Source organism: Phalangium opilio, unplaced genomic scaffold (genome assembly GCF_054372755.1).
Source record: "Phalangium opilio isolate 3A_F unplaced genomic scaffold, DU_Popi_V2 ptg000032l_1, whole genome shotgun sequence".
Lineage (NCBI taxonomy): Eukaryota > Metazoa > Arthropoda > Arachnida > Opiliones > Phalangiidae > Phalangium > Phalangium opilio.
Window position 1 is genome coordinate 2,081,110 of NW_028324159.1, and position 23,003 is coordinate 2,104,112.

The 23,003-nt window shown below is 39.6% G+C and overlaps 3 protein-coding genes and 7 non-coding genes across 10 annotated transcripts; 9 read left to right on the top strand and 1 right to left on the bottom strand.

The window, feature by feature from the left end:
* The first annotated feature begins 5,515 nt into the window (after nt 1-5,515).
* Nucleotides 5,516-5,588, top strand: TRNAM-CAU (transfer RNA methionine (anticodon CAU)). The gene has a single exon. It is a non-coding gene; the product is annotated as a tRNA-Met (tRNA).
* A 3,974-nt stretch (nt 5,589-9,562) lies between these two features.
* TRNAM-CAU (transfer RNA methionine (anticodon CAU)) lies at nt 9,563-9,635 on the top strand. The gene has a single exon. It is a non-coding gene; the product is annotated as a tRNA-Met (tRNA).
* Nucleotides 9,636-9,703: 68 nt separating this feature from the next.
* TRNAM-CAU (transfer RNA methionine (anticodon CAU)) lies at nt 9,704-9,776 on the top strand. The gene has a single exon. It is a non-coding gene; the product is annotated as a tRNA-Met (tRNA).
* Nucleotides 9,777-10,820: 1,044 nt separating this feature from the next.
* Nucleotides 10,821-10,893, top strand: TRNAM-CAU (transfer RNA methionine (anticodon CAU)). The gene has a single exon. It is a non-coding gene; the product is annotated as a tRNA-Met (tRNA).
* Nucleotides 10,894-11,100: 207 nt separating this feature from the next.
* On the top strand, nt 11,101-11,173 carry TRNAM-CAU (transfer RNA methionine (anticodon CAU)). Its single transcript has one exon. It is a non-coding gene; the product is annotated as a tRNA-Met (tRNA).
* A 207-nt stretch (nt 11,174-11,380) lies between these two features.
* Nucleotides 11,381-11,453, top strand: TRNAM-CAU (transfer RNA methionine (anticodon CAU)). Its single transcript has one exon. It is a non-coding gene; the product is annotated as a tRNA-Met (tRNA).
* A 2,436-nt stretch (nt 11,454-13,889) lies between these two features.
* TRNAM-CAU (transfer RNA methionine (anticodon CAU)) lies at nt 13,890-13,962 on the top strand. The gene has a single exon. It is a non-coding gene; the product is annotated as a tRNA-Met (tRNA).
* Nucleotides 13,963-15,149: 1,187 nt separating this feature from the next.
* Nucleotides 15,150-15,697, top strand: LOC149684910 (uncharacterized). Its single transcript, XM_089871110.1, has 2 exons — nt 15,150-15,567; nt 15,630-15,697. The coding sequence occupies exons 1-2, from the start codon at nt 15,153-15,155 to the stop codon at nt 15,632-15,634; spliced, it is 420 nt and encodes a 139-aa protein (XP_089727236.1). The 5' UTR covers nt 15,150-15,152; the 3' UTR covers nt 15,635-15,697.
* A 977-nt stretch (nt 15,698-16,674) lies between these two features.
* Nucleotides 16,675-17,985, top strand: LOC149684911 (uncharacterized protein F54H12.2-like). Its single transcript, XM_089870973.1, has one exon. It carries the CDS (start codon nt 16,675-16,677, stop codon nt 17,983-17,985), a length of 1,311 nt encoding a protein of 436 aa, XP_089727099.1.
* Nucleotides 17,986-22,096: 4,111 nt separating this feature from the next.
* Nucleotides 22,097-22,984, bottom strand: LOC149684912 (uncharacterized). The gene has a single exon (XM_089870974.1). The coding sequence runs from the start codon at nt 22,982-22,984 to the stop codon at nt 22,097-22,099; it is 888 nt and encodes a 295-aa protein (XP_089727100.1).
* Between the last annotated feature and the right edge of the window lie 19 nt (nt 22,985-23,003).

The following is a 23,003-nucleotide window of genomic DNA, read 5'->3' on the forward strand; positions in this document are numbered from 1 at the left end:
TACTTGATGGATAAAGAGGTGAAATGATCTAATAACAGTAGGTAGCGCTTTAGTCTCATAATCTGAAGGCCGTGAGTTCGATCCTCACTCGGGGCATGATTTAGGCGCTGATTTTCGTTAATATTATATTTGATTGATAAAGATGTGAAGTGTTTTAATAACAGCCTCGATGGCGCAGTAGGTAACGCTTTAGTCTCATTATCTGAAGATCGTGAGTTCGAATCTCACTAAGGGCATGACTTGGGCGCTGATTATCGTAAATAGAATACTTGATTGATAAAGAGATGAAATGATTAATAACAGCCTCGATAGCGCAGTAGGTAACACTTCAGTCTCATAATCTGAAGGTCGCGAGTTCGATCCTCGCTCGAGTTATAATTTTGGCGCTGATTTTCGTAAATAGAATACTTGGTTGATGAAGATGTGAAATGTTTTAATATCAGCCTCGATGGCGCAGTAGGTAACGATTTAGTCTCATAATCTGAAGGTCGTAAGTTCGATTCTCACTCAGGGCATGACTTTTACGCTGATTTTCGTAAATGAATACTTGATTGATAAAGAGGTGAAATGTTTTAATAACAGTCTTGATAGCGCAGTAGGTAGCGCGTCAGTCTCATAATCTGAAGGTCGCGAGTTCGATCCTCACTCGAATTATGATTTTGGCGCTGATTTTCGTAAATAGATTACTTGACTGATAAAGAGATGAAATTATTAATAACAGCCTCGATAGCACAGTAGGTAAGGCTTAAGACTCATAATCTGAAGGTTGAGAGTTCGATTCTCGCTCTGGGCATGATTTTGGCGCTGATTTACGTAAATAGAATACTTGATAGATAAAGAGGTGACGTGTTATTCTAACAGCCTCGATAGCGCAGTGGGTAGCCCGTCACTCTCATAATCTGAAGGTCGTGAGTTCGATCCTCACTCAGGGCATGAATTTAGCGCTGATTTTCGTTAATATTATATTTGATTGATAAAGATTTGAAGTGTTTTAATAACAGCCTCGATGGCGCAGTAGGTAACGCTTTAGTCTCATGATCTGAAGGTCGCGAGTTCGATCCTCGCTCGAGTTATAATTTTGGCGCTGATTTTCGTAAATAGAATACTTGGTTGATGAAGATGTGAAATGTTTTAATATCAGCCTCGATGGCGCAGTAGGTAACGATTTAGTCTCATAATCTGAAGGTCGTAAGTTCGATAATCACTCAGGGCATGACTTTTACGCTGATTTTCGTAAATAGAATACTTGATTGATAAAGAGGTGAAATGTTTTAATAACAGTCTTGATAGCGCAGTAGGTAGTGCGTCAGTCTCGTAATCTGAAGGTTGCAAGTTCGATCCTCTCGCGTTATGATTTTCTTTAATATTATACTTGATGGATAAAGAGGTGAAATGATCTAATAACAATAGGTAGCGCTTTAGTCTCATAATCTGATGGCCGTGAGTTCGATCCTCACTCGGGGCATGATTTAGGCGCTGATTTTCGTAAATAGAATACTTGATTGATAAAGATGTGACGCGTTATTCTAGCAGCCTCGACAGCTTAGTAGGTAGCGCGTCAGTCTCATAATCTGAAGGTCGTGAGTTCGATCCTCTCTCGGGGCATGAATTTAGCGCTGATTTTCGTTAATATTATATTTGATTGATAAAGATGTGAAATGTATTAATAACAGCCTCAATGGCGCAGTAGGTAACGCTTTAGTCTCATAATCTGAAGGTCGTAAGTTCGATTCTCACTCAGGGCATGACTTTTACGCTGATTTTCGTAAATAGAATACTTGATTGATAAAGAGGTGAAATGTTTTAATAACAGTCTTGATAGCGCAGTAGGTAGCGCGTCAATCTCAGTAGTTAGCGCGTCAGTCTCATAACCTGAAGATCGTGAGTTCGATTCTCACTAAGGGCATGACTTTGGCGCTGATTATCGTAAATAGAATACTTGATTGATAAAGAGATGAAATGATTAATAACAGCCGCGATAGCGCAGTAGGTTACGCTTCAGTCTCATAATCTGAAGGTCGCGAGTTCGATCCTCACTCGAGTTATGATTTTGGCGCTGATTTTCTTAAATAGAATACTTAATTCATAAAGATGTGAAATGTTTTAATAACAGCCTAGATAGTGCAGTAGGTAACGCTTTAGTCTCATAATCTGAAGATCGTGACTTCGATTCTCACTAAGGGCATGACTTTGGCGCTGATTTTCGTAAATAGAATACTTGATTGATAAAGAGGTGAAATGTTTTAATAACAGTCTTGATAGCGCAGCAGGTAGCGTGTCAGTCTCGTAATCTGAAGGTTGCAAGTTCGATCCTCTCGCGTTATGATTTTCTTTAATATTATACTTGATGGATAAAGAGGTGAAATGATCTAATAACAGTAGGTAGCGCTTTAGTCTCATAATCTGAAGGCCGTGAGTTCGATCCTCACTCGGGGCATGATTTAGGCGCTGATTTTCGTTAATATTATATTTGATTGATAAAGATGTGAAGTGTTTTAATAACAGCCTCGATGGCGCAGTAGGTAACGCTTTAGTCTCATTATCTGAAGATCGTGAGTTCGAATCTCACTAAGGGCATGACTTGGGCGCTGATTATCGTAAATAGAATACTTGATTGATAAAGAGATGAAATGATTAATAACAGCCTCGATAGCGCAGTAGGTAACACTTCAGTCTCATAATCTGAAGGTCGCGAGTTCGATCCTCGCTCGAGTTATAATTTTGGCGCTGATTTTCGTAAATAGAATACTTGGTTGATGAAGATGTGAAATGTTTTAATATCAGCCTCGATGGCGCAGTAGGTAACGATTTAGTCTCATAATCTGAAGGTCGTAAGTTCGATTCTCACTCAGGGCATGACTTTTACGCTGATTTTCGTAAATGAATACTTGATTGATAAAGAGGTGAAATGTTTTAATAACAGTCTTGATAGCGCAGTAGGTAGCGCGTCAGTCTCATAATCTGAAGGTCGCGAGTTCGATCCTCACTCGAATTATGATTTTGGCGCTGATTTTCGTAAATAGATTACTTGACTGATAAAGAGATGAAATTATTAATAACAGCCTCGATAGCACAGTAGGTAAGGCTTAAGACTCATAATCTGAAGGTTGAGAGTTCGATTCTCGCTCTGGGCATGATTTTGGCGCTGATTTACGTAAATAGAATACTTGATAGATAAAGAGGTGACGTGTTATTCTAACAGCCTCGATAGCGCAGTGGGTAGCCCGTCACTCTCATAATCTGAAGGTCGTGAGTTCGATCCTCACTCAGGGCATGAATTTAGCGCTGATTTTCGTTAATATTATATTTGATTGATAAAGATTTGAAGTGTTTTAATAACAGCCTCGATGGCGCAGTAGGTAACGCTTTAGTCTCATGATCTGAAGGTCGCGAGTTCGATCCTCGCTCGAGTTATAATTTTGGCGCTGATTTTCGTAAATAGAATACTTGGTTGATGAAGATGTGAAATGTTTTAATATCAGCCTCGATGGCGCAGTAGGTAACGATTTAGTCTCATAATCTGAAGGTCGTAAGTTCGATAATCACTCAGGGCATGACTTTTACGCTGATTTTCGTAAATAGAATACTTGATTGATAAAGAGGTGAAATGTTTTAATAACAGTCTTGATAGCGCAGTAGGTAGTGCGTCAGTCTCGTAATCTGAAGGTTGCAAGTTCGATCCTCTCGCGTTATGATTTTCTTTAATATTATACTTGATGGATAAAGAGGTGAAATGATCTAATAACAATAGGTAGCGCTTTAGTCTCATAATCTGATGGCCGTGAGTTCGATCCTCACTCGGGGCATGATTTAGGCGCTGATTTTCGTAAATAGAATACTTGATTGATAAAGATGTGACGCGTTATTCTAGCAGCCTCGACAGCTTAGTAGGTAGCGCGTCAGTCTCATAATCTGAAGGTCGTGAGTTCGATCCTCTCTCGGGGCATGAATTTAGCGCTGATTTTCGTTAATATTATATTTGATTGATAAAGATGTGAAATGTATTAATAACAGCCTCAATGGCGCAGTAGGTAACGCTTTAGTCTCATAATCTGAAGGTCGTAAGTTCGATTCTCACTCAGGGCATGACTTTTACGCTGATTTTCGTAAATAGAATACTTGATTGATAAAGAGGTGAAATGTTTTAATAACAGTCTTGATAGCGCAGTAGGTAGCGCGTCAATCTCAGTAGTTAGCGCGTCAGTCTCATAACCTGAAGATCGTGAGTTCGATTCTCACTAAGGGCATGACTTTGGCGCTGATTATCGTAAATAGAATACTTGATTGATAAAGAGATGAAATGATTAATAACAGCCGCGATAGCGCAGTAGGTTACGCTTCAGTCTCATAATCTGAAGGTCGCGAGTTCGATCCTCACTCGAGTTATGATTTTGGCGCTGATTTTCTTAAATAGAATACTTAATTCATAAAGATGTGAAATGTTTTAATAACAGCCTAGATAGTGCAGTAGGTAACGCTTTAGTCTCATAATCTGAAGATCGTGACTTCGATTCTCACTAAGGGCATGACTTTGGCGCTGATTTTCGTAAATAGAATACTTGATTGATAAAGAGGTGAAATGTTTTAATAACAGTCTTGATAGCGCAGCAGGTAGCGTGTCAGTCTCGTAAACTGAAGGTTGCAAGTTCGATCCTCTCGCGTTATGATTTTCTTTAATATTATACTTGATGGATAAAGAGGTGAAATGATCTAATAACAGTAGGTAGCGCTTTAGTCTCATAATCTGAAGGCCGTGAGTTCGATCCTCACTCGGGGCATGATTTAGGCGCTGATTTTCGTTAATATTATATTTGATTGATAAAGATGTGAAGTGTTTTAATAACAGCCTCGATGGCGCAGTAGGTAACGCTTTAGTCTCATTATCTGAAGATCGTGAGTTCGAATCTCACTAAGGGCATGACTTGGGCGCTGATTATCGTAAATAGAATACTTGATTGATAAAGAGATGAAATGATTAATAACAGCCTCGATAGCGCAGTAGGTAACACTTCAGTCTCATAATCTGAAGGTCGCGAGTTCGATCCTCGCTCGAGTTATAATTTTGGCGCTGATTTTCGTAAATAGAATACTTGGTTGATGAAGATGTGAAATGTTTTAATATCAGCCTCGATGGCGCAGTAGGTAACGATTTAGTCTCATAATCTGAAGGTCGTAAGTTCGATTCTCACTCAGGGCATGACTTTTACGCTGATTTTCGTAAATGAATACTTGATTGATAAAGAGGTGAAATGTTTTAATAACAGTCTTGATAGCGCAGCAGGTAGCGTGTCAGTCTCGTAATCTGAAGGTTGCAAGTTCGATCCTCTCGCGTTATGATTTTCTTTAATATTATACTTGATGGATAAAGAGGTGAAATGATCTAATAACAGTAGGTAGCGCTTTAGTCTCATAATCTGAAGGCCGTGAGTTCGATCCTCACTCGGGGCATGATTTAGGCGCTGATTTTCGTTAATAGAATACTTGATTGATAAAGAGATGACGTGTTATTCTAGCAGCCTCGATGGCGCAGTAGGTAGCGCGTCAGCCTCATAATCTGAAGGTCGTGAGTTCGATCCTCACTCGGGGCATGAATTTAGCGCTGATTTTCATTAGTATTATATTTGATTGATAAAGATGTGAAATGTTTTAATAACAGCCTCGATGGCGCAGTAGGTAACGCTTTAGTCCCATAATCTGAAGGTCGTAAGTTCGATTCTCACTCAGGGCATGACTTTTACGCTGATTTTCGTAAATAGAATACTTGATTGATAAAGAGGTGAAGTGTTTTAGTAACAGTCTTGATAGCGCAGTAGGTAGCGCGTCAGTCTCATAAGCTGAAGATCGTAAGTTCGATTCTCACTAAGGGCATGACTTTGGCGCTGATTATCGTAAATAGAATACTTGATTGATAAAGAGATGAAATGATTAATAACAGCCTCGATAGCGCAGTAGCTAACGCTTCAGTCTCATAATCTGAAGCTCGCGAGTTCGATCCTCACTCGAGTTATAATTTTGGCGCTGATTTTCGTAAATAGAATACTTAATTGATGAAGATGTGAAACGTTTTAATATCAGCCTCGATGGCGCAGTATGTAACGCTTTAGTCTCATAATCTGAAGGTCGTAAGTTCGATTCTCACTCAGGGCATGACTTTTACGTTGATTTTCGTAAATAGAATACTTGATTGATAAAGAGGTGAAATGTTTTAATATCAGTCTTGATAGCGCAGTAGGTAGCGCGTCAGTCTCATAATCTGAAGTTCGCGAGTTCGATCCTCACTCGAATTATGATTTTGGCGCTGATTTTCGTAAATAGAATACTTGATTGATAAAGAGATGAAATGATTGCTAACAGTCTCGATAGCGCAGTAGGTAGCGCGTCAGTCTCATAGTCTGAAGGTCGTGAGTTCGATCCGCACTCGGGCATGATTTAGGCGCTTATTTTCGTAAATAGAATACTTGATTGATAAAGAGGTGAAATGTTTTAATAACAGTCTCGATAGCGTAGTAGGTAGCGCGACAGTCTCATAGCCTGAAGGTCGTGAGTTCGATCCGCACTCGGGGCATGATTTAGGCGCTGATTTTCGTTAATAGAATACTTGATTGATAAAGATGTGAAATATTTAACAATAGCCTCGATGGTGCAGTAGGTAACGCTTTAGTCTCATAATCTGAAGGTCGTGAGTTCGATCCGCACTCGGGCATGATTTAGGCGCTGATTTTCGTAAATAGAATACTTGATTGATAAAGAGGTGAAATGTTTTAATAACAGTCTCGATAGCGTAGTAGGTAGCGCGACAGTCTCATAGTCTGAAGGTCGTGAGTTCGATCCGCACTCGGGGCATGATTTAGGCGCTGATTTTCGTTAATAGAATACTTGATTGATAAAGATGTGAAATATTTAACAATAGCCTCGATGGTGCAGTAGGTAACGCTTTAGTCTCATAATCTGAAGATCGCGAGTTCGATCCTCACTCGAATTATGATTTTGGCGCTGATTTACGTAAATAGAATACTTGATTGATAAAGATGTGAAATGTTTTAATAACAGCCTCGATGGTGCAGTAGGTAACGCTTTAGTCTCATAATGTGAAGATCGTGAGTTCGATATTCACTCTGGGAATGACTTTGGCGCTGACTTTCGTAAATAGAATACTTGATTGATAAAGAGATGAAATGATCAATAACAGTCTCGATAGCGCAGTAGATAGCGCGTCAGTCTCATAGTCTGAAGGTCGTGAGTTCGATCCGCACACGGGGCATGATTTAGGCGCTTATTTTCGTTAATAGAATACTTGATTGATATAGAGGTGACGTGTGATTCTAGCAGCCTCGATAGCGCAGTAGGTAGCGCGTCACTCTCATAATCTGAAGGCCGTGAGTTCGATCCGCACTCGGGGCATGATTTAGGCGCTGATTTTCGTAAATAGAATACTTGATTGATAAAGATGTGACGCGTCGTTCTAGCAGCCTCGATAGCGCAGTAGGTAGCGCGTCAGCCTCATAATCTGAAGGTCTTGAGTTCGATCCTCACTGGGGGCATGAATTTAGCGCTGATTTTCGTTAATATTATATTTGATTGATAAAGATGTGAAATGTTTTAATAACAGCCTCGATGGCGCAGTAGGTAACGCTTTAGTCCCATAATCTGAAGGTCGTAAGTTCGATTCTCACTCAGGGCATGACTTTTACGCTGATTTTCGTAAATAGAATACTTAATTGATAAAGAGGTGAAATGTTTTAATAACAGTCTTGATAGCGCAGTAGGTAGCGCGTCAGTCTCATAACCTGAAGATCGTGAGTTCGATTCTCACTAAGGGCATGACTTTGGCGCTGATTATCGTAAATAGAATACTTGATTGATAAAGAGATGAAATGATTAATAACAGTCTCGATAGCGCAGTAGCTAACGCTTCAGTCTCATAATCTGAAGCTCGCGAGTTCGATCCTCACTCGAGTTATAATTTTGGCGCTGATTTTCGTAAATAGAATACATGATTGATGAAGATGTGAAATATTTTAATATCAGCCTCGATGGCGCAGTAGGTAACGCTTAGTCTCATAATTTGAAGGTCGTAAGTTCGATTCTCACCCAGGGCATAACTTTGGCGCATATTTTCGTTAATAGAATACTTGATTGATAAAGATGTGAAATGTTTTAACAACAGCCTCGATGGTGCAGTAGGTAACGCTTTAGTCTCATATTCTGATGATCGCGAGTTCGATCCTCACTCGAATTATGATTTTGGCGCTGATTTACGTAAATAGAATACTTGATTGATAAAGATGTGAAATGTTTTAATAACAGCCTCGATTGCGCAGTAGGTAACGATTCAGTCTCATTATCTGAAGGTCGTGAGTTCGATATTCACTCTGGGAATGACTTTGGCGCTGACTTTCGTAAATAGAATACTTGATTGATAAAGAGATGAAATGATCAATAACAGTCTCGATAGCGCAGTAGATAGCGCGTCAGTCTCATAGTCTGAAGGTCGTGAGTTCGATCCGCACACGGGGCATGATTTAGGCGCTTATTTTCGTTAATAGAATACTTGATTGATATAGAGGTGACGTGTGATTCTAGCAGCCTCGATAGCGCAGTAGGTAGCGCGTCACTCTCATAATCTGAAGGCCGTGAGTTCGATCCGCACTCGGGGCATGATTTAGGCGCTGATTTTCGTAAATAGAATACTTGATTGATAAAGATGTGACGCGTCGTTCTAGCAGCCTCGATAGCGCAGTAGGTAGCGCGTCAGCCTCATAATCTGAAGGTCGTGAGTTCGATCCGCACTCGGGCATGATTTAGGCGCTTATTTTCGTAAATAGAATACTTGATTGATAAAGAGGTGAAATGTTTTAATAACAGTCTCGATAGCGTAGTAGGTAGCGCGACAGTCTCATAGCCTGAAGGTCGTGAGTTCGATCCGCACTCGGGGCATGATTTAGGCGCTGATTTTCGTTAATAGAATACTTGATTGATAAAGATGTGAAATATTTAACAATAGCCTCGATGGTGCAGTAGGTAACGCTTTAGTCTCATAATCTGAAGATCGCGAGTTCGATCCTCACTCGAATTATGATTTTGGCGCTGATTTACGTAAATAGAATACTTGATTGATAAAGATGTGAAATGTTTTAATAACAGCCTCGATGGTGCAGTAGGTAACGCTTTAGTCTCATAATCTGAAGATCGTGAGTTCGATACTCACTCTGGGAATGACTTTGGCGCTGACTTTCGTAAATAGAATACTTGATTGATAAAGAGATGAAATGATCAATAACAGTCTCGATAGCGCAGTAGATAGCGCGTCAGTCTCATAGTCTGAAGGTCGTGAGTTCGATCCGCACACGGGGCATGATTTAGGCGCTTATTTTCGTTAATAGAATACTTGATTGATATAGAGGTGACGTGTGATTCTAGCAGCCTCGATAGCGCAGTAGGTAGCGCGTCACTCTCATAATCTGAAGGCCGTGAGTTCGATCCGCACTCGGGGCATGATTTAGGCGCTGATTTTCGTAAATAGAATACTTGATTGATAAAGATGTGACGCGTCGTTCTAGCAGCCTCGATAGCGCAGTAGGTAGCGCGTCAGCCTCATAATCTGAAGGTCTTGAGTTCGATCCTCACTCGGGGCATGAATTTAGGCGCTTATTTTCGTTAATAGAATACTTGATTGATATAGAGGTGACGTGTGATTCTAGCAGCCTCGATAGCGCAGTAGGTAGCGCGTCAGCCTCATAATCTGAAGGTCGTGAGTTCGATCCTCACTCGGGGCATGAATTTAGCGCTGATTTTCGTTAGTATTATATTTGATTGATAAAGATGTGAAATGTTTTAATAACAGCCTCGGTGGCGCAGTAGGTAACGCTTTAGTCCCATAATCTATAGGTCGTAAGTTCGATTCTCACTCAGGGCATGACTTTTACGCTGATTTTCGTAAATAGAATACTTGATTGATAAAGAGGTGAAATGTTTTAATAACAGTCTTGATAGCGCAGTAGGTAGCGCGTCAGTCTCATAACCTGAAGATCGTGAGTTCGATTCTCACTAAGGGCATGACTTTGGCGCTGATTATCGTAAATAGAATACTTGATTGATAAAGAGATGAAATGATTAATAACAGCCTCGATAGCGCAGTAGCTAACGCTTCAGTCTCATAATCTGAAGCTCGCGAGTTCGATCCTCACTCGAGTTATAATTTTGGCGCTGATTTTCGTAAATAGAATACATGATTGATGAAGATGTGAAATATTTTAATATCAGCCTCGATGGCGCAGTAGGTAACGCTTAGTCTCATAATCTGAAGGTCGTAAGTTCGATTCTCACCCAGGGCATAACTTTGGCGCATATTTTCGTTAATAGAATACTTGATTGATAAAGATGTGAAATGTTTTAACAACAGCCTCGATGGTGCAGTAGGTAACGCTTTAGTCTCATATTCTGATGATCGCGAGTTCGATCCTCACTCGAATTATGATTTTGGCGCTGATTTACGTAAATAGAATACTTGATTGATAAAGATGTGAAATGTTTTAATAACAGCCTCGATTGCGCAGTAGGTAACGATTCAGTCTCATTATCTGAAGGTCGTGAGTTCGATATTCACTCTGGGAATGACTTTGGCGCTGACTTTCGTAAATAGAATACTTGATTGATAAAGAGATGAAATGATCAATAACAGTCTCGATAGCGCAGTAGATAGCGCGTCAGTCTCATAGTCTGAAGGTCGTGAGTTCGATCCGCACACGGGGCATGATTTAGGCGCTTATTTTCGTTAATAGAATACTTGATTGATATAGAGGTGACGTGTGATTCTAGCAGCCTCGATAGCGCAGTAGGTAGCGCGTCACTCTCATAATCTGAAGGCCGTGAGTTCGATTCGCACTCGGGGCATGATTTAGGCGCTGATTTTCGTAAATAGAATACTTGATTGATAAAGATGTGACGCGTCATTCTAGCAGCCTCGATAGCGCAGTAGATAGCGCGTCAGTCTCATAGTCTGAAGGTCGTGAGTTCGATCCGCACACGGGGCATGATTTAGGCGCTTATTTTCGTTAATAGAATACTTGATTGATATAGAGGTGACGTGTGATTCTAGCAGCCTCGATAGCGCAGTAGGTAGCGCGTCAGCCTCATAATCTGAAGGTCGTGAGTTCGATCCTCACTCGGGGCATGAATTTAGCGCTGATTTTCGTTAGTATTATATTTGATTGATAAAGATGTGAAATGTTTTAATAACAGCCTCGGTGGCGCAGTAGGTAACGCTTTAGTCCCATAATCTGAAGGTCGTAAGTTCGATTCTCACTCAGGGCATGACTTTTACGCTGATTTTCGTAAATAGAATACTTGATTGATAAAGAGGTGAAGTGTTTTAATAACAGTCTTGATAGCGCAGTAGGTAGCGCGTCAGTCTCATAAGCTGAAGATCGTGAGTTCGATTCTCACTAAGGGCATGACTTTGGCGCTGATTATCGTAAATAGAATACTTGATTGATAAAGAGATGAAATGATTAATAACAGCCTCGATAGCGCAGTAGCTAACGCTTCAGTCTCATAATCTGAAGCTCGCGAGTTCGATCCTCACTCGAGTTATAATTTTGGCGCTGATTTTCGTAAATAGAATACTTGATTGATGAAGATGTGAAACGTTTTAATATCAGCCTCGATGGCGCAGTATGCAACGCTTTAGTCTCATAATCTGAAGGTCGTAAGTTCGATTCTCACTCAGGGCATGACTTTTACGTTGATTTTCGTAAATAGAATACTTGATTGATAAAGAGGTGAAATGTTTTAATAACAGTCTTGATAGCGCAGTAGGCAGCGCGTCAGTCTCATAATCTGAAGTTCGCGAGTTCGATCCTCACTCGAATTATGATTTTGGCGCTGATTTTCGTAAATAGAATACTTGATTGATAAAGAGATGAAATGATTGCTAACAGTCTCGATAGCGCCGTAGGTAGCGCGTCAGTCTCATAGTCTCAAGGCCGTGAGTTCGATCCGCACTCGGGCATGATTTAGGCGCTTATTTTCGTAAATAGAATACTTGATTGATAAAGAGGTGAAATGTTTTAATAACAGTCTCGATAGCGTAGTAGGTAGCGCGACAGTCTCATAGCCTGAAGGTCGTGAGTTCGATCCGCACTCGGGGCATGATTTAGGTGCTGATTTTCGTTAATAGAATACTTGATTGATAAAGATGTGAAATATTTAACAATAGCCTCGATGGTGCAGTAGGTAACGCTTTAGTCTCATAATCTGAAGGTCGTGGGTTCGATCCGCACTCGGGCATGATTTAGGCGCTGATTTTCGTAAATAGAATACTTGATTGATAAAGAGGTGAAATGTTTTAATAACAGTCTCGATAGCGTAGTAGGTAGCGCGACAGTCTCATAGTCTGAAGGTCGTGAGTTCGATCCGCACTCGGGGCATGATTTAGGCGCTGATTTTCGTTAATAGAATACTTGATTGATAAAGATGTGAAATATTTAACAATAACCTCGATGGTGCAGTAGGTAACGCTTTAGTCTCATAATCTGAAGATCGCGAGTTCGATCCTCACTCGAATTATGATTTTGGCGCTGATTTACGTAAATAGAATACTTGATTGATAAAGATGTGAAATAGTTTAATAACAGCCTCGATGGTGCAGTAGGTAACGCTTTAGTCTCATAATCTGAAGATCGTGAGTTCGATACTCACTAAGGGCATGACTTTGGCGCTGATTTTCGTAAATAGAATACTTGATTGATAAAGAGGTGAAATGTTTTAATAACAGTCTTGATAGCGCAGTAGGCAGCGCGTCAGTCTCATAATCTGAAGTTCGCGAGTTCGATCCTCACTCGAATTATGATTTTGGCGCTAATTTTCGTAAATAGAATACTTGATTGATAAAGAGATGAAATGATTGCTAACAGTCTCGATAGCGCCGTAGGTAGCGCGTCAGTCTCATAGTCTGAAGGCCGTGAGTTCGATCCGCACTCGGGCATGATTTAGGCGCTTATTTTCGTAAATAGAATACTTGATTGATAAAGAGGTGAAATGTTTTAATAACAGTCTCGATAGCGTAGTAGGTAGCGCGACAGTCTCATAGCCTGAAGGTCGTGAGTTCGATCCGCACTCGGGGCATGATTTAGGTGCTGATTTTCGTTAATGGAATACTTGATTGATAAAGATGTGAAATATTTAACAATAGCCTCGATGGTGCAGTAGGTAACGCTTTAGTCTCATAATCTGAAGGTCGTGGGTTCGATCCGCACTCGGGCATGATTTAGGCGCTGATTTTCGTAAATAGAATACTTGATTGATAAAGAGGTGAAATGTTTTAATAACAGTCTCGATAGCGTAGTAGGTAGCGCGACAGTCTCATAGTCTGAAGGTCGTGAGTTCGATCCGCACTCGGGGCATGATTTAGGCGCTGATTTTCGTTAATAGAATACTTGATTGATAAAGATGTGAAATATTTTAACTACAGCCTCGATGGTGCAGTAGGTAACGCTTTAGTCTCATAATCTGATGATCGCGAGTTCGATCCTCACTCGAATTATGATTTTGGCGCTGATTTACGTAAATAGGATACTTGATTGATAAAGATGTGAAATTTTTTAATAACAGCCTCGATTGCGCAGTAGGTAACGATTCAGTCTCATTATCTGAAGGTCGTGAGTTCGATATTCACTCAGGGAATGACTTTGGCGCTGACTTTCGTAAATAGAATACTTGATTGATAAAGAGATGAAATGATCAATAACAGTCTCGATAGCGCAGCAGATAGCGCGTCAGTCTCAAAGTCTGAAGGTCGTAAGCTCGATCCGCACTCGGGGCATGATTTAGGCGCTTATTTTCGTTAATAGAATACTTGATTGATATAGAGGTGACGTGTGATTCTAGCAGCCTCGATAGCGCAGTAGGTTGCGCGTCAGCCTCATAATCTGAAGGTCGTGAGTTCGATCCTCACTCGGGGCATGAATTTAGCGCCGATTTTCGTTAATATTATATTTCATTGATAAAGATGTGAAACGTTTTAATATCAGCCTCGATGGCGCAGTATGTAACGCTTTAGTCTCATAATCTGAAGGTCGTAAGTTCGATTCTCACTCAGGGCATGACTTTTATGCTGATTTTCGTAAATAGAATACTTGATTGATAAAGAGGTGAAATGTTTTAATAACAGTCTTGATAGCGCAGTAGGTAGCGCGTCAGTCTCATAATCTGAGTAGTTAAACCCTGTACTTTAAGAGAAAAGTAAACAACCACGCCCCCAAAATAAACAAGTGTCGTGTTAGCGAGCCCACCTCCCCGGGGTAGATATTTTTCCCGACTATAAAGTATGCACTTTATATGTAAAACAACAACACCGAGAGGATCTTAGTCGACTATCTATAATAACCTTTGCTCCTTCATGTTTATTTAAGCGACGTTCGAGATATATTTACTTCCTGAATTATGTAGCTTGTAAGATACGAGTCGAGTTAATTTTATTAGCCAATCAGTGATCAAAAAATGTCGTAGGTATTTGTACCACAATATCTTTACGTCTAAATATAATTACTTCAATTTCTTCTTCTTAACTATGTGATAAATAATACACAAATGTAATATTTTAGATTCATTTAAGAAAAATACGCATATAAGTTCAAATTTACTGTTAACATTATTCAACATGGGGGAGAAACCGCGCCGCAGCGCGCCGCTGGGGGTGAAATGGTTAAATACTACTACCCCGACTATAAAACCTTCACTCTTTCACCATTCTGACTCAGTATTCTTCAAATCTCTTAATTATGGAAGACTCGTTTTACGTCACTTTGCCCAGTAATGCGTCTATGGACGATTTCCCCGAGAACAACCAATCATCTTTTAAGGTGAAGTTACCGCAACCTATTAAACTCTTATCAAACTGGAAGGTTGGTTTGGCTGAAGTGGTTTTACCACCAGTTTGGGATAATGTTACTCAGGGTTATGATAGATTTTTAACCATGGCACCCTCTATCGACGATGATGCTAATTGGTTTACTTACAAGTTAGAAATACCACCAGGTGATTATGAGTGCAAAAGAACGAAAAAAGGTCATACGGTTAAATATTCTTTACATAATACTTTAATTGATATCCTGCGCGATCAAATAAAACCCAAATATAGAGATTTATTGCAAATGAAGGTGGATCGCCATCCGAATGTCGTTGGTCGAAAATCGGAAGAAAGGTTTCTTTTGATGAATATACACCCGGATGTGCAAGTAAGAATCCCGGAAGGACCTCTCTCTCTCGTGCTAGAGTTTCGAGAGAAAAATTTCGTCTCGGGTCGGTACGTTTCTCGGTTCCCCTTATCGCGTCACGCCAAAACTTTATCCATTTCTTACAAGGATAATTATATCGAAATAAGGTCCAGAAAAAAGGATTTCAAAGCCGTAAATCTACAAAGAACGGGAAGCGTAGACGATGAAGATGACAATCCGATTAATGCACCCAAAACTGTCGATGACGAGCTCAAAGCGATTGATATTAACGTAATACCAATTAGAAATAGAGGTCTTAGAGAAAAAGATGTAGCTCTTAACGATGCAAAAGGTGATCTACCTGATGATCATCCCTCTAATGATCAACCAGCTAAAGAGGGTGATACGTTTAAGGATGAATTACTTGACGATCAGCCTATGATGGATTCCAGCGACGACGATTTGCCAAATGATCAAGCCATCAAGCCATAGATAAATCAATTGACGCATATCATACCCGCGGGTGTTTATCATGATATTGAAGATATTTTAAGAGCTATGAAAAAAACAATTCCCGATGCTTATAGAGAAAAATTTAGATTTTTCGTTAATGAAGACCAAACCGTTACTATTTGGTGCGACAAAGGGTATAGCCTGGCTTTTCCCACTGGTTTTCCGGGTCTTGGTTTAATGTTAGGCTTCGCGAAGAGTCAACTCGGGGTTCAGCTGAAAGATCATACTACCGGAGAATACATTGCGGATTTAAACAGAGGTATCGAAGCCCTGTTCGTGTATACGAATATTATTCAATACCAATTTGTGGGTGACGTCGCTGCTCCTCTTTTACGAATCGTTGCTAGACCGGATAACGCTGACAAGAAAACGTTCATTCAAAGGTTTACTAATATTGATTACTATCCGCTAAGACTTAACGAACTAGAAATTATCGAGGTAGAAATAAAAACCGACGCAAATTTACACGTACCATTTAAACTAGGTAAGACTATCCTCAAGCTACTTTTCGTAAAAGATGGTTCAAAGGGATAGTTATCTACAGTATTACCTGCAGCAATCAGGTAGTGGCAGCTTTCCAGTATTTTCTGGACCTGTTTTCCAACGCGGGAGGGGTCTTGGAAATTTATTTCGCAAGCTAATTAAATTCATTACACCAATTGTAAAACCCGTGGCTAAGGCCGTCGGACGCGAGGCTTTAGGTATTGGTACCAGAATGTATACCGATATCCAGTCTGGAGAAGACCCGAAAAAGGCTTTTAAAAAGAATCTAAAACTAGCTGGAGGTAATCTTTTACATAAAGCTGGTGATCACGTAGCTAGTTCGCAGTTCGGTTCTGGTGCTCGTCGAAAAAGGAAAAGAAATTCACAAGGCGGAGCTAAAAAGCAAAGTAAACGCGTTAAGAAGAATCGCACTAAGAGAGATTTTCTACCATAATCAAAAACCATGGAGGTGAGAGAGGGGATGCGTAACGAGCTAGACATTTTTGAAATTCCAACGGAAAACAGCAATGTCATATCATCTACCGAAGTAACCTATCAACCGATTAGCGCGATTACAGACTCTGGACCGATAACCTTTTACGTTAAATCGAACGAAGAAGAGTATATGGATCTTGCCGAGACAAAGCTTAAAGTCAAAGCTAGAATTCTTCACGAAGACGGAACGGTACTCGAACCTAACGAGGTTAACGTTGGACCAGTCAATCTGTTTTTATTCTCCCTATTCAGTCAAATCGATGTTTTGGCTCAAAATACACCGACTCAAGCATCGAGCAACTGCGCTCAATACGGACCGCTTATTGAAACAGTTTTAAGCTGTTCCGAAGATGCTAAAAAATCTCAACTCGGTTTACAATGTTATTACAAAGACTCGCCAACTTCCCCGGACGAAATGTTTACTCAACAAAACAAAACAAATGAAAACGGAATGTTGAAAAGAGCCGCTAGAACAAAATTATCAAATCAAACTGAAATGATTGGGCATTTACCGGCAGATTTATTTCGTACGAATAAGTACATGCTTCCTGGAGTTGACCTTATGATTCGACTTTTCCGATCTCCTAAACATTTCCCTATTATTTCCAAAGTACCCAATAAGACGTACCATGTTGTTATTGATGAAGCTGTTCTCGTAGCTAAATTGGTTAAGGTACGCCCTGAAATTCTTTTGGCTCACGCTAAAGTTTTAGAGCAATACCCAGCTCGATATCCGATTAAGCAAACGGTTATTAAACATTTCCCAATATCTAAAGGCGAAGTCGATTGCACTAGGGAAAATGTTTTCATTGGGAGAATGCCCGATCTTATGATAGTTTTCTTCGTACCCACGAACGCTTTCAACGGTACGTTAGATACCAATCCTTACCATCTCACTCATAATGATTTGAGACATATGTCGGTCGCTATTGGCTCGACAAATTTTCCAGACATTCCTTTCGAACCCAACTTTGACAAAAGACAATATACCAGAGAATATGCCTCACTGTTCGACGTGTTAGATATACTAGGTAAAAACAAAGGCAATTATATTTCTTACGAAGACTATGGTAACGGTTATACCATATTCGCGTACGATTTAACAGCTGCCGGCGATTGTCAAGGTGATTTTATCAACCCCCCTAAGCAGGGAAATCTTCGTCTTAGTATGAAGTTTGCTAAACCACTTAACACCAACACCACTTGCGTAATTTATGCTGTATTTAACAAAGAGCTCTACGTGACCAGAGACAGAAGCGTTATTTATCCACTTGATTAAAACACAGATGTCAGCATCTAATTAAGAAAATAGCGACTATAAATGGAAAAATATCTCGACCAACTCTTCATTAATCTTCAAGATGTTCGTCAGTCACAATCTTTCCAGCGATCTGGAGATCGTAGTAAGGAATATCGTCGATCCTTACGTTACCATTCGAAGACGAGACAACGACTCGGAAGTTTCGTTTCATCATTCTATTTGGAACGATCTTTGGAAGGTGCAACCCGAAATTGATTCTCACTTCGATGGGGAATCTGAAAGGTTTCACACTTGGATGAGTAAAGATAATATTCTGCTAGAGTGTCTCACCGTTGGAAAAGAAAAGCAGTTGGACCTTAGACAATACGTTCGCGGCGCGAATCATAACTATCACATTATGTACTCTTCCGCTCGCGGATTCTCCCTGAATCAAGAATCGTGGAAAAGTTTAAAGTCTTTGAAAAGTACCATCGATCGCGAAGTCAAAGTTTTACTCGACGCTAAGGATGTTATGAAAAGGATCGTTTTGGAAAAATTGACGAATATACTTTATTCAATTACCATCAAATGCGAAAACAGTTGTTGTCATCACAAGTTAGCTCACGATATTTCCTGCGGAGCCGATAATATCAACTGGTGTCAAGCGGTGGAACAGAATATCGAACAGGCGCTTCCGCGGATGAATTACGACGAGGTTTTGGTCGAATTTTACGAAGAAATGGATGGAACGAAATTAGAAGACGTGTACATCCTTTATAGCGATATTATTAATAATTTAACCAATTGGAAAAATATGATTGTTTACGGATAAATGTTCTGAATAAAGAAATATAAATTTGACCTGATTGAAAGTTATTTACTCATTTTCCACACCAATGTCGAGACTCGATGAGTTGGCGAAGGTTTATTACAATCTCTCTCACCCGGCTGGGTTAGGAAGTATAAAGAAATTACAAAATAGTGTTAAAGGAATTTCGAAAAAGAAGACTAGAAATTGGTTGTTAGCTCAGAATACCTACATAACTCACCGACCTAGAAAACTCAAATTCCCCAGAAATCAAGTCTATGTAACTTCTAAAGATGAACAATGGATGTGCGATCTTATGGATTTCAACCGGTTTAAGCGGTATAATAATAAAAAACGCTACGTATTAACTATCATCGACGTGTTATCGCGCTTCGCTTGGGCTATCCCTCTTCGAGATAAAAAACCGGAAAGTATTGTTAAAGCTTTGTCTAGTATTTTTAAATCTCGCAAACCTTCCAAACTCACTTTCGACCAAGGCGGAGAATTTGTAAATAAAAGGTTTGACAATTTTTTAAAGAAACACAACGTCAGTTCATTCGCTTTAGTAAATGATACAAAAGCGTCCTTAGTAGAGAGATTCAGTGCTACACTGTCGTCAAAGATATACAAATACTTTACCAGAAGCGGGAAGTATGATTACGTTAAAGTTTTGCCAAACTTGGTTAAAAGTTACAATTCGAGCGTCCATTCGACAACTGGTTTTAAACCAAAAGATGTTAATATCAATAACGAGCATTTAGTTTGGTTTAGATTATACGGAGATAAGAAGAAGGGAAAGAGACCCGCTCTCAAACCAGGCATGATAGTTAAATTAGCAACTTCGAAAACTAGATTCGAAAAGGGAGGAACTGCCAACTGGACCAAAGAGAATTTCATCATAGATAAAGTCCTGCATCGGAGTCCTCCAGCGTACAACGTTAAAGATGGTCAAGGTGTATCAATCAGAGGCGCTTTTTACGAACCACAATTATTACAAGTGAGGCCATGAATACGCAACAACTCTCCGAAGTCTTGCACTGCGATCCTCGAACTTCACCATTTTTTATCGGTGTTTTTCCTTCGGACAAGCTACCACCACCCCCTCTAGAGAAAAATGTTTATCTTTTCGTCGTTAATACTTCACCTTCTTATATCGCCGATGGACACTGGGTTGCTTTCTTCATCAACCGAGAAAGAGCGGAATTCTTTTGCTCCTTTGGAAGGAATCCTACCCATTACGGATTTGATTTGACCCCCTACGCTTCAGAATGGATCTACAACGATTGTGTAATTCAGCCTATCGATAGCGATTTTTGCGGTTTGCATACTTTAATGTACTGTTTCGCCAAATGCGAGGGTTACAGTATGAAAGAAATAATCCAATTGCTTTATAAGAAAAACCTTTATTATAACGATAGCATATCATTGTTAAATTTGTGTACACATTTGTTAAATCACGAGTTTCGATATTGTAATGAATAAAATCAAAATTCTAGCCATTTGTTGGGTTTTTTTCCTTTCTCTCGCCTTAATTCATACGGGGATCTCTTGACAGTCCTTGGTGTTTTTATCTCTTTCAGAACAGGAGACGATTTTGCTGCTTCTAGAGATGGATTTGAAAGCTTAATTTTCTTTTTCTTCATCTTTTGAGAACGTCGAACTTGATAATTACTTCCAATGGTCTTTTTAACTAACACAATTTTTTTTCGAGGTTTCGTTTTGACAATTACTGGAACCGGTGGTTCGTACGATTGTCCGGTATATTGGTGAGATTTTAGATAGCTTGATGAAGGCATGGGTGTTGACGATACAGGCGTTGGCTGAGGAGCTATTCTAACTTCGGGAGGTTCAACCAAGTTTTTCATTGTAAGGTATTGTTGAAGAGATTTTAGATATTGTCTGGCTTTATCATCGGGATTCCCAGGTTGGTTGAGAATGGTGGTAATTTCATTATCCAACGAAGAAACCTGTTTTTCAACATCGGTCATAATCGAGGACGCCGGAACTAGAATCATTTTCTTCATTCTCCACCGGTTATAGCTGACAAAAGAGTTGGAATTATAGCACCAATCAGGCTAGGTAGAAAAAATCCTCCAGTCTGCTTGTACAACAACTGTCGAACCTGATTTGGGCTACGGCGTTTATTAGATAGCGATTTTATAATTTTTTCGTACCGCCTCAAATTTCTTTTTTTGCTTTGCGGAAGAGCGATGGCGTTTCTTTTCAAGTTGTAACATATAGTGCAAATAGATTTTAACTGATCTTTGCTAGACAACGATATTAAAGTTTTCCTTTGTTGAGGATTAATATCTCTCAGTAGTTTAAGGTAAGGATAATGTTTCCGAAATGACTTGGATGGCATCTTTCACTACAATGAATTGAATCTCCACCAGGGACTTTGTTTTAAAAAAACTATTTATTATTCCACAAAAAATATCATGTTTCCTTCATTGGGAAGTGCATTTGTTCTTAATCTCAAAGAGTCGTCGCAAGTTTGGCGCAAATCGCAAATTATGTAACTATACGGTTTGTCAGATGTAGCCATTTCATACGCTTTTGACATTATTTTTTTACCCGGAAATATCTGTCTTTCCAAGTGGGAAATCTGACTCCGAGACCTTAAATTTTTAAATATTACAAAATAAGATGTATTCAAACTTATGACTCTAGATTCCTTCCCCATAGAGAATAGATTATGAGTAATTAAAATTAAACTTAAATTTAAATGATGACAGCCAACCGTAAAAAGGTAAGAAATGAACGAACTAGCATTAGCAACAGGGGCTAAATCGTCCAACACTAGCAGGTTATTAACTTTGGGGTTAAAGAAATCCGTATCATCAGGCGGCAATCCTTCCAGAAATTCAATTTCTGGTATTTTTTTCCGTATTTCGTGAAACTTTTCTTGAAATAGAGAGTAGCAATATACGATCCTGTGAGGGGGTGGGTCTATCATTTTTTGACGATTTTTCAATAACTCCAAAACAAAATTCGTCTTTCCGCTCATAGACGCGCCGGAAACAATCATTTGAAAGGGTGCTACGAATTTCAACCGACAGGACATTGTCGACTATGATTCTTTTAATTTTCGTTCAAAAATTGGTTTCAAAAGGGTGTTCAAAAGAAATACTCTATCTTTAAATCGCGCGGCGGTGTACAGCCACTCGTTCCTTCGATCTTCGCTATCGGGTAGCCAATGAACTTTAACAATGTGATGAAAGGTAACTCGCTTCTTCTTCTTGGCAATAACTTGCTTCTTCTTCTTGGCAATACCCAAAGGGTAATGTAGTAAAGTCATCTAGAAGAACCCTTTTAGAGAAGGTGACCCCAAATTGTTTTTTTTTAATTTCCTAAGAGTAAAGTTAAGTCCCGCTTGCGTCGAACAACGTTAAACGGGATATCTACCGTATACCGTTTTTCTGGATTTTGTAAGGAGTCTACCATAGATTCAAAATTTATAATTTTTTCATTTTCGCGAGAAAGCGTGATACCTTTCGACTTCACCACGCATTGATTGTCTGATGTTTTATAAGCGTACGATTTCGGTCCTGTACTAACAAATTCTGTTATATGCGAAGCGCCTATTTCTGATTTCCACTCTCCCAAACTACTTCCTTCGGGAGGGATCCAATCATCTTTCCCTCCTTCTAAAAATATGGCACCATCAGTATCGATATAAAGCAAACGTTTCCCAAGCTTGTAAATAACGTTAAATAGCTCTATGCTAGCGTAGGTTGTGATAAAACCTCCAATAACAGGACTGCCACTTCGTAAAGAAGGAACGAAAGGTTTCTTATGTTTGTAAGTTAGCAAAGCCAATGAATCGTTTAGAGGCCGAATATCTTCCAGATCTTTAGTCTCATCGGTTAATATAGCCACTAGTTCTTCGTATTTATCTATAATAACAGTCTTCCCTCTGTCCAGATTTTGACACATTTTACCGAAAAGCGAGTTTAACGTTAGCTTGCAAATATTCCTTAAAGCTGGATTGTTAGTCACTTCTTCGATTGATATCGAGATGCCTTCTTTTTCGTAAATGGATTGTAAATAATCCTTTTTCTGACTTTCAGTCTCTACATTGTCAGGCCAACCGCTATTACAAATTTTCAATTTCAAAAACTTGTCAATGTAATCCCCAAACAATCCAGAACTTTGGTTTTTCACGTATCTGAATCGCTCAGGGTAATGCCAAACTTCGGATATAGAAATCAGCTCGTAACCGAATTCCATTGCCAAATAAATTTCGGGA

What these genes read in the sequence shown, in the direction of transcription:
- LOC149684912 (XM_089870974.1), bottom strand. Translation starts at nt 22,984, where the DNA reads ATGGAATTCGGTTACGAGCTGATTTCTATATCCGAAGTTTGGCATTAC.
- LOC149684911 (XM_089870973.1), top strand. Translation starts at nt 16,675, where the DNA reads ATGGAGGTGAGAGAGGGGATGCGTAACGAGCTAGACATTTTTGAAATT.
- LOC149684910 (XM_089871110.1), top strand. Translation starts at nt 15,153, where the DNA reads ATGAAGGTGGATCGCCATCCGAATGTCGTTGGTCGAAAATCGGAAGAA.